The sequence below is a fragment of the Corylus avellana genome, chromosome ca7, assembly GCF_901000735.1.
Source record: "Corylus avellana chromosome ca7, CavTom2PMs-1.0".
NCBI lineage: Eukaryota > Viridiplantae > Streptophyta > Magnoliopsida > Fagales > Betulaceae > Corylus > Corylus avellana.
The window spans coordinates 5,561,677-5,572,239 of NC_081547.1; the positions used below are offsets into that span (position 1 = coordinate 5,561,677).

The 10,563-nt window shown below is 37.8% G+C and overlaps 2 protein-coding genes and 1 long non-coding RNA gene across 3 annotated transcripts; 1 reads left to right on the forward strand and 2 right to left on the reverse strand.

Annotated features, from left to right (window-relative positions):
• The first annotated feature begins 990 nt into the window (after positions 1-990).
• On the forward strand, positions 991-4,665 carry LOC132186331 (protein trichome birefringence-like 25). Its single transcript, XM_059600247.1, has 3 exons — positions 991-1,382; positions 1,869-2,152; positions 3,580-4,665. The coding sequence occupies exons 1-3, from the start codon at positions 1,124-1,126 to the stop codon at positions 4,363-4,365; spliced, it is 1,329 nt and encodes a 442-aa protein (XP_059456230.1). The 5' UTR covers positions 991-1,123; the 3' UTR covers positions 4,366-4,665.
• A 378-nt stretch (positions 4,666-5,043) lies between these two features.
• On the reverse strand, positions 5,044-7,318 carry LOC132187552 (uncharacterized). The gene is made up of 2 exons (XR_009440836.1): positions 7,004-7,318; positions 5,044-5,292 (listed from the first exon to the last, which is right to left on the reverse strand). It is a non-coding gene; the product is annotated as an uncharacterized LOC132187552 (long non-coding RNA).
• A 520-nt stretch (positions 7,319-7,838) lies between these two features.
• On the reverse strand, positions 7,839-9,420 carry LOC132187351 (hydroquinone glucosyltransferase-like). Its single transcript, XM_059601640.1, has one exon. It carries the CDS (start codon positions 9,343-9,345, stop codon positions 7,930-7,932), a length of 1,416 nt encoding a protein of 471 aa, XP_059457623.1. The 5' UTR covers positions 9,346-9,420; the 3' UTR covers positions 7,839-7,929.
• Positions 9,421-10,563: the final 1,143 nt, after the last annotated feature.

Genomic DNA, 10,563 nt, shown 5'->3' on the forward strand with positions numbered 1-10,563 from the left:
GGCCGAGACCACCCCCAAAACCTTTTGGGGGTAATCTTAGTCACTCCCAAATGCGTCAGGAGGTGATTGCACCACTTCTAGAACGCCTTAAGGGCCTACTATGAGTGATTTGAGCACCCCAATTTCACCGATATATATACCAAGTGGGATGAGGAACAATCTTGAAAGCCATGACAAGAAAAGGGTATTGAAGTATTAGAGTTATTGGACCGTACTAATTCATTTGTTAATGTTCAATTTTTTTTATGGTACTGTGTTAATAGTATTGTGCTTTGGTCGGGACTTTTTCACCCCTTTCTTGGTGTATTTTTGTTTTTATCAAATTTATGTTGCCTAGAAAAAGTTGTGAAGATATATGTATTTTCTTAATTTATTAGCTGGCCAAGATTTGCATGTGTATGTGTGAGTGTACTTGAGAGAGAGAGAGAGAGAGAGAGAGAGACAGGTCGCCACATTAGCATACGATGTAACAGCACTTTAAAGCATGATGAGTAAGTAAAGTTCGAGCCAGCTGTAATTGAGCTATCCATCCGGTACTACCCAATAGAAGTTGAAGGAGAAGCACAGGGCATGTGCTTCAGATCCATTTGTGTTCTCTCTCCAACTTGCAACCAAAATCTAAAATAATCAGAGCTTGAAATGTTCAAATCTGGACCGATTGACATTTATTCTCTTTTCTCCCCTGCACTCTGCACATGTACCCCATTACCTTACACCAAATATACATTTTTGTCTTTCTTTCCTATTTCTTTTTCACTTGGATTTGGAGTCCAACCATATTTTAAGGTAAGATTTCAAAAAAAATATGTTTATTGAGGCGACATATTTCCGTCACAATAATAATAAAAAGGTACAGACAACACGTACCTGTCTGTAATAAACTTCTATATTTATATCCACACGGCTACTGCCGCAAGCAAGCGTATAGAGAATAGACAACAAATAATCTTCTCTTTTACATTCCACCTTTAATAATTTTCATGCTAAAACACCGTTTTGTGTGTGTTGGGACGGGAGAAAATTAAAAACAAAACAAAAAAATGTTATTTTAAATTCGTCCTCTAATCTTTCTCTTTTCTCTCTCACCGCTCAGAGATTTTCTTGGTCTCTTTTGACACCAAAAATGGTGAAGGAAATGAGGTGGGATTCGAAGCTGTCGTCACTTCACAAACTCAATCATGTCTTTGTGAAGTTTGCTGTCTCATTTCTCTTATTGGGTCTCGCTTTTCGCCTTTTCTCCTCTGATTCATTCAGAATTTCTTCAGTGGTAGAGACAGCCCCTCTTGCAGAGCAAAATGCAGAGTCCCCTGTAGTTTCTCTTCCTATTCAAGCGTCCGTTTCTTCTGTTGATCCTGAAAATGAGACCCAGACATCTGACAACGGTGAGAAATTTTCCATCTTTTTAAAGTTTGTTTATTTGAAGCCATGTTGATGTTGGTGTTCTTTAATCTATTTTTCTTGTTCTTTTTTCCTTTGAGAAAAAATCAGCCTACCATTTTTTTTATTTATTTATTTTTTTTTTTGCTATTTAGGAATGCTTGAATACGCAAATTCATAACTCACCATGGGAGATTTCGAATCTAAAGAGTTTGATCTTTTTCACTTTGTCGTCTAGCTAGATCTTTCAACTCAGCTACTTCTTTGCTGTTCAGTTGTTGGGCACTCAGAAACTTTTCTAGTTTGAAGCTTGAAAGCAATATCGGAGAATATATACAATGTTCGTTTTCTACACTAAAAAGCAGATCGATAAATAAGCATAGTGAATTCTTTTTCAGTTTAATTTTTTGTATTGTGCTTCCTTAGTTCTGCTGACCACTACCTACCACGATCTTCCATCATATTGATCATCTTGTTTTACACAAAAATAGTTGCAGCAAAATGTGATATATTTACGGGAGATTGGATAGCTGACCAATCAGGTCCAGCATACACAAATGAGAGCTGCCACGTGATTGAAGGTCATCAAAATTGTCTCAAGAACGGGCGGCCAGATTTCGGTTACCTTTACTGGAGGTGGAATCCGAGGGACTGTGAATTACCCAGATTCAATGCTGAGAGATTTCTACATCTTATGAGGAACAAGTCATGGGCCTTTATTGGTGATTCCATCTCTCGTAACCATGTGCAGTCATTGCTTTGCATCCTCTCTCAGGTACACTTTAAAAATTATAGTTTTTAAGTATGTTTAGAAATCTCAGATTCTTTTTTGGACAGGATTTGGTTTCTTTTTTGTTTCTGTCTGGAATTTTGTGTGCCATTTTTTCTTCAAATCAGGTTTTGCAATTGTCTTGATTGTTCATGTATATGCCTTTTTCTCTTGCTCAAGAACTGGAATCATCAATGTGTGCTTTATTCTATGTCTTGCAAGGTTATGAGTACAAACTAAGCATCCTTGATTCAGTCAATTATTACAACTTTAGCCACTTTTTCGTTGCTAATTAAATAGGTGACCCCTATGGACTGAATAGAAATGGTGGGGCATCAGTTGTTCATGTGCCAGCCCATAACTAAGATTTGCCTCTATGTACAGTACCTATAGCACTTCTACATTGACTTTCTATCATGTACATTGTGGGGGCGAGGTCCCAAGTATGAATTGGGATCCACAGCAATTCGGGCAGGTAATGTAAAAGAGCCTATATGAGATCCATTTGCCCAAATAAATTTTGGGTTGTTCAGCTACTTACCCAACATGTGAATCCCATTTCAGTTTTTTCAAATTATCTATCCAAATTGCTAGCAATTCGAATAGGTAATTGCCGTGGATCCTTATCTAGTAACTACTCCCATAAGGTTCTGGTTAAAATACGGGTACGAAAGCATGCTGGCTTGTACCCCATTTCTTAGCGTAGTTCTTTTTGGTGCTGCTAGATCAATGGGGGAGGGAACTCATAGTACAACTTCAACCATCAATTTTTATTTCATCTGTGGAGGAGAGCTGCCACTTCTATGGTTAGACTACTGCCCCTGAAGAAGTTGTAGTGTCTTGTCTAAGCAGGTTTAGCTACCAATACCATATGGCTTCTCTTGAACGTTAATAATTAGTAAATAGATACCTTACTTACTGTTGTTGGCTTTTTCTATGTTTGTGGTCTAGCCAACACCAATTAGTGTAGTTTGTCTTATCACCAACAAGTGAATTCTTGCAGTAAAAAAGGGGAAGAAAGAATGGGTAACAGTGTTCTATTTTCACCAATCGCAAATATGAGAAAAGGAATGTTTGCTGCAATATGTGGACAATGTAAATGGATAAAATTAATTGTCTTTGTCATGTTCTGTTTTGTTCTTATCATATTCTCTTGCATCAGTATACCCAGCTAGGGAGAAAATGCCTAGTGGAACAGGTTTCTATAGTATTTTTATTCTAAATCTAGACCCTCCGGTGGTACCCCATGACCTCAAATTTTAGAAAGTTTCAGTATAGATATACTAGGGCGTACCGCCACCTGACATGCTTAATTAAATTCTTTTGTTTGAAATTGTTTCTTTTGGAGCATTGTATGTATCCTCTGTCGGTATTCAACAATTTGGTCCTACATATGGTGTTATCAATCAAATTTTGGTGATTATGCCCCACAGGTGGAACAAGCTGTTGAGGTCTACCACGATGAGGAATACCGATCCAAACGATGGCGCTTTCCTGCTCACAACTTCACCCTTTCAGTAATTTGGACCCCATTCCTCATAAAAGCAGCTATCTTTGAGGACATGAATGGAGTTTCGTTGTCGGAAGTCCAGGTTTATCTTGATGAACTTGATGAACAATGGACCGATCAATATAAGGATTTTGATTACGCGGTAATTGCTGGTGGAAAATGGTTTCTCAAGACGGCAATTTACCATGAGAACAACACCGTCGCAGGCTGTCACTACTGCCCTGGAAAGAATTTAACAGAGCTAGGATTTGACTATGCATATCGCAAGGCACTTCGTCTTGTTCTCAACTTTGTCACACGTAACAACCATAAGGCGTTCGTTTTCTTGAGAACCACCACGCCGGACCACTTCGAGAACGGAGAATGGTTCAGCGGGGGGTACTGCAATAGAACAGTACCATTCAAAGAGGGTGAGATTGATATGAGAGATATAGACTCTACAATGCGTAACATTGAGTTGAATGAATTTGAGGAGGCTGCGGCCGTAGGATCCAAAAACGGGGTGGTCTTGAAGCTATTAGATACAACCCGCCTTTCGGTATTGAGGCCTGACGGGCACCCTGGACCATACAGGCAATTCCAACCTTTTGCAAAGGATAAGAATGGCGTAGTTCAGAATGATTGTCTACATTGGTGCTTGCCTGGGCCAATAGACTCTTGGAATGATTTGGTGATGGAATTGCTGGTGAATGGTGAAGAATACAGATGATCAATTTTGTTGGCCTTGGGTTATCTGGGTTGTCAAGATCCTTGACTCGTTGATTTTTGAAAATTCAAGGGGATTGTCTTCTTGCCGTCTGAAAATATCCTCTAGTTGTGTCTTCTACGGAAATTTTTTCTCTGCAGGCTGATTTGTATCTGCAGCTGCATCGACTGTTGCGGAGCGAAGTATAAAAAGTAGGTTGTAATCATTTTATTGTATTACAGAATTAAATACTTTTACCATAACTTAAAAAGTACAGTACATATCATCGGAGTAAATTGATGTGAATATTTCTGGTTCGTTGAATTTAGAATGTTGAAGGTTGACAATCAAGACCTCCAATCATATGTTGCCTGCGTGAGAAGCTCCACACTTTTTTTTCCACGAGCAGAAGCTCTTCACTTTTTTTAAATACAGAATGATGAAGGCCAACTCTCCACCTCCTTTCTTTTGAATCAAAAGACCATGTAATTGAGTTTCTTTTTTGTTTTTGTTTTATTTTGTCTTTGTTTTTTGAGAAAAAAACAAACCTACGAAATCAAAACTTACAAGACAATTGCTCACATTTTATTTAAATCTCAAAACTATTCGAATAAGAATTTGGGCCTCAAACTGCAACTTCCATACAAGTCTCTTTTTTTTGTTCTTTTTTTAATTTTAAAATAATAAAAAAACACTTTATCCTTGAGTTAACCAACTTGAGATACAGTACTTGATCAGTACTCACATTTAGCTTCAGAATAAACTATTATTTGAACAAGAATTCATGACCCAAACTGCAACTAGAAGTTAAGTTTGCTTAACAGACATACTCAACAAAACAGACCCCGATACAGCCTTAAAATCACATCAATGCCAACTTCCACCTCCTTTCCTTTACTTGGTTGCTGGTGGTGCATCTAGCTTCTTTTGTTCTGTTTTACGGAATAGATCCTGCAATTTGAAATATATGAAGATAAAAGAATTGATACTGAACACTATCTCCCAAATCAAATTCAGCAGGAGTAAAGCATCATCCAGCATAAATAACGGTACAACAAATAAAATGAGCAGGTAGGTAAACTGTGCATAAACAGCCATTCCAGTTCAAATGCAAAGGGAACACATTTCGAAGATTGTTAAAACGTTTGTAAGAGGTCATCGCAAATGATTCCTGACAGAAGGAAACGGAAAGTACTTACCATTTGAATGTGGTATCTTTGTCCCTAATTCATCTTTCAGAGTTCTCTCACGGTTGTTAGCTGAAAAAAGTTCGCTTTTTTTGATATATTTTCAATCTAATTCAAAAATCAAAATCTGTGAAATAGTGAGTTCGATAGGCTAACAATGACCTCAGTTAGGTGTGACAAGGTAAGAAAAAGTAGAATAGAAAAGAGAGGAAGAGAGAGACAGCAATTTAAATCTTGGAATTCAAGAAACAACCATAAAGTTGAGCGCCTGAGCCAGATGTAACTAGCTGACTTTTTTTTGGACAAGGAAAGTACTATGTCCAAATAGAAATCTGTACAACCACACGGGCATACCCAAGACAACCAAATTACAAGAGCAACCGGAAGGAATTATAACGACTCCTATCCAACACTACAAAAGAAGAAACAACCATAACTAGCTGACTTCATTATTCATAGTAAGGAAACTACAACATGCTCATAGTTTTAATTTCTTCCAACTTTCTGAGGTTTTCCAACAACCAACAGAGCATATGAGGCTCCATTTGCTTCCATGGAAGCCAAAAGTTTGCAAAACAAATGTGGTCGGCAAGCCAAACAAGATTGGTCACTAATTTGTCATTCTAATAGAAACGTTGGCAAGCCTTATAATCAAGAAGATCTTAGAACAGAAAAAAGGACATGGTTAGGATGCACAGCCTGTCTCCAAATTAAAAAGGTAACACCCTAAACATATGAAACAAAGGTCACTTTCTATTGTTTCCAAACCGGTGCTCCTATCAAGAAAATACCTATCCTTTACAAAATCCAATACTCTTAAGCACCAAAGGAAATTCAAAAAACTTTTCCAACGCATTTTTTCATCCTATGTTTGTGAGGAAACCAAAATGACATGGTATAGCTTATAATTCAACTAAACTACAATATCCATTTACAAAGTCGTGCACAAATTTGAATACATTAAGAGCTCACTAGATCCTACCAATCCCTGGAGCTTCTTCATCTATGTAGATAAATTAGATGCAACAATTGTTTTTTAGGGAAATACAAAGAGCCCAACTCATTTTTTGCATAATCATCAAAATTAACACCAAAAAATGATCGAATAAGATATTCAAGTTCATCATAGCAAGATGCAAATAGTCTGGTCATCGTCAGGAAAAAATACTCTAGTGCTACTCCATAAAAGTGTGAAGCTTTTACATTTCCAATGACCCAAACACTGAAAATCAAACAATCCAACCCTAATTTTTCTTTTCCTCTCGATCAAAAATTTCGGCACTCGTCGAATAAACGGTACTAAATTTTAAAACCCTAATTTTCTAATCAACACTTGTAATCCCGATCTAACCCAGTAATAGCAGAACCTCAGGCACACACACCAATTTATAGAATCAAGCAAAAACTCAAAAATCTGAAAAACAAGCAGAAACATAAGATTTACACTAAAAAATAAAAAGTGATAGAGCATTTACTTTCTCGATGAAGAGGATGTCGGCAACGACCACAGCGCCGACTATGCCGCCGAAAATTGCAGCAGGACCAGTAAGAAGACTCCATTTCCTGTAGATCATCTTGTTCTTCTACTTGTTCTTTGCGATTTCTCTTATTCTGAGATTTGTGTGTGTACGGTTCGTTCAGGTATTCTTTTGTTTCTTAAAAAATCCTGGAACGAATAATTAATTAATTAAACGACGTAAAAGGGCCAAAGGCCCAACGTAAGATTTGGGCTTTTCTTGCTGGATAGCATGAAAACTCTTCGGCCCATCTAAGACAAGTGATGAATGGAGTAGCTCTAGAGTTTAACCCTTAACGACTGCTCTCCTTTTACAATCACTCTCTTTTTATTTTATTTTTCTTGGGGTCTAATTATATAATAAATCTCATAGTTTGAGTCTAATTGGAAAATTTCATCAATAATAAGTTCAAAATATAAGAAGTTTGAGATTTAAAGGGGTTGCGGATTATCCTATTTCATTATTTATAACGGATTTTTCATAATATTGTAACATGATGAATGAGTCGGTCGCACAACAAATCCTAAATCGAAAGAACCTGCAGATATGGAGATGTCGTTTACTTATGGTTTATGAATGAGCTAAGAAATCCAAAACTTATTGTTTGGCTTAATATTTATAATCGCCAAATCTTAGTGTTTTTATCCATCTCAAGGATTTTCCAGAAGTAATGAACTTTCTGTATCTTTCAAAAATTAGCTTTTCTATTTTAGAGAGTTGTCCTGTGTACTGCTAATGTACAGGATTGGGTTGTTCCCATTTCAAAAGAAATGCTATGAATCTGGAAACCCAAGAGACAAATTATATGATTCTATGTATCCTGAAGAGGAATTTTTATAAAGCAAATTTCACGAAAAAGAAGAAATTAAGAAATTAAGCTGATTCTAGTGATTCTTCCACTGGAGCACCAACTCAGAAAGAGATTTTGTGGAAGAACCGTCTTTACTTATGGCCTTAACGGCAGCTTCCTTAAAGCGGTTCATCTGGTCGCGAATCCTTGTCCCTTCTTCCCCTTCCATGAGAGCCTTCACAAGCTTCGCTATCTCCATCCGCCCCACCAGCCCATATTCATTTCTTTCTGGTCTGAGCGCTACCTTCAGAACCTCGGTTAACGAGACCGCGTTCAACTTCTGCTCCGCATAGAGAGGCCAAGCTATCAAAGGCACGCCATTCACAACGCTCTCGAGGATCGAATTCCAGCCGCAGTGAGTTATGAACCCACCCGTCGAGCCATGGCTAAGGATCTCGATTTGTGGTGCCCAGGATGGCACCACTAAACCTCGCCCTTTGGTCCTCTCCAAAAACCCTTTCGGTAAGAAATTGAAAGGGTCTTCGTGACTCTGGGCGCTGAAAAATGAGGCGCTGACGGATCCATCATCTGGGTCTGGGCTTCTCACAACCCACAAGAATTTTTGCCCGCTCATTTCCAATCCCAGAGCTAATTCATTCAACTGAGCATACGGCAGAGTTCCGCCACTCCCAAATGAAACAAACAAAACAGATCCGCGTGGCTGAGCATCCAACCATCGCAAACACTCTGACCCACCAACCCCACTACTCGAACCGATTTGTACAAGTGGTCCGATCGGGTATACCGGCGGTTCACTGGCGTCTTGCAAGGCTTGTATACACTCTGCTTCTAACTCCACGAAGCTATTCAACACGATTCCCGCTGCTAAACTGCAACGTTTTGAATGGTGAACGAACAACTTGTACGCATCATTCTTCCGGTCTTGTAAAGGTTCCGGAAAGTCTCGTCCGTGGACAGGGGAGTCCACGCATCCTGGCAAACTAACCGGTTCAGGCATGTCTCTGTATTCGCAGGAAACCGCCTCGTCGAGGCTTGGCAAGTAAAAGAACAGCGATACCGCAACAGCCATTGTCGGGAAAAATAGGTAGGAAGAAATGTCGAATTCCTTTGCGACATCAAAAGCATCGGTGCCAAATAAATCAACAACCAATCCCACAAGCCTAGTAGTTGAGACTAACGAGTTGAGCGCATCCCGTATAGAAGAAAGAGAACGAGTGACAGACAGAAAGATTTTGATTTCTTGCTTTACGCCATGTGCAGGTAAGTCGTCGAAGCTAACTGGGGAAAGAAAGATGTGGGTTATGGTAATGGGGAGGGATTGAAGGAGTTCCAACTGAGCTTTAGGGGGAGGGCCGAGGCTGGGAAGGATCAAGGTGACGGTGAAGTCATGGTGGAGAAGGAGGCGTTTGGCAAATTCAACGAGTGGGATGAGATGACCCATCCCTGGACTCGATATCATGGCTATGTGGGGTGTTTGTGTTTCTTCCATTGTTGAGAATTATCTTTCTTTGGTGGAAGCTTTGATTTTAATTTGCTTTGGTTGAACGGTCCGTGGTAGCTAACAGCCAACTCTTTGCTCCATTATGGCTATTTTATTTTATTTTTATTTTTATATTTCGTGTGAAATCTAATCGTTTAGTCCGTGGTAGCTAAAGAAACTAACACGTTTGTGATGGAAAGTAATAAATGCTACGCTCACTAAATTGTTTACTTAAAAGTTAATTTTCAAGTGACGTGACATTATTCTTATTCTATAAGATGATAACATATATTTTAAATTAATAGATTTTATAGACACATTATTTAAAAATTAACTTTTTGAAATAAAAATTAATTTATAAGTATAGCGTTTTCCATATAAGTAATGTTATTAATTGCCCCATTATCTTTCAAAGTATATATACTCTTTTCTTTTTCTTTTTTTTTGAATAAAAGTATATATACTCTTGTGTATACTGTATAAATATAATCATTTATTTCAAAAATTTAAATTGATTAAAAAAAATATTAATTAATTATTTAATTAACATTTTTCCCGTTGTTGACTTTTTGAAATTTAAATAACATTTAATCTCCAACAACATTATGACGTCTCATATTGTCTGGGCATCGAAAAGATGATGTGTTTATATGGAATATACTCTTTCTAAATGGTATGCGGCCTTTTGGAGGTAAATCCAATAATAAAATCGTACAGGCTTGACCCAAAACAGACAACATCATACCACTTTAAGCAAATGTGTTACATATGGTATCAGAATCATAGTCCAGCCTAAAATGGGGGGAGCATACATAAACCTATGAGGGTTACTAGCGAGGACGTTGGATCCTAAAAGAGGGTGATTGTGACGTCCCATATTACCTGGGCATAAAAAAGATGATGTGTTTATATTAAATATACTCTCTCTAAATGGTATGAGGCCTTTTGGGGGTAAATCCAATAATAAAACCGTACGGGCTTGACCCAAAGTAGAGGTGTTACAAACATTGTTAGTTGTAGGGGCGGCTCATGCAGGCTTAGGCTAATTAGGAGGTGGCCTAAGGCCCACAATTAATAATTATGTAATAAATATTTTTTTTTAAAAAAAAAAATTAAGCTCTAATATGGTAAAAACTTCTTCCATAAATATTTATTGCTTGAATATTATGGTAAAAAAAAAAATCTATAATTAAGGCCCACAATTATGATAAAAGTAATTAAAAGTCT

Bases quoted from the DNA above. Each gene is read 5' to 3' on its own strand.
- LOC132186331 (XM_059600247.1), top strand. From the start codon at position 1,124: ATGGTGAAGGAAATGAGGTGGGATTCGAAGCTGTCGTCACTTCACAAA. The intron at 1,383-1,868 runs GTGAGAAATTTT...ACACAAAAATAG, and splicing joins GACCCAGACATCTGACAACG to TTGCAGCAAAATGTGATATA. The intron at 2,153-3,579 runs GTACACTTTAAA...TATGCCCCACAG, and splicing joins TGCTTTGCATCCTCTCTCAG to GTGGAACAAGCTGTTGAGGT.
- LOC132187351 (XM_059601640.1), bottom strand. From the start codon at position 9,345: ATGGAAGAAACACAAACACCCCACATAGCCATGATATCGAGTCCAGGG.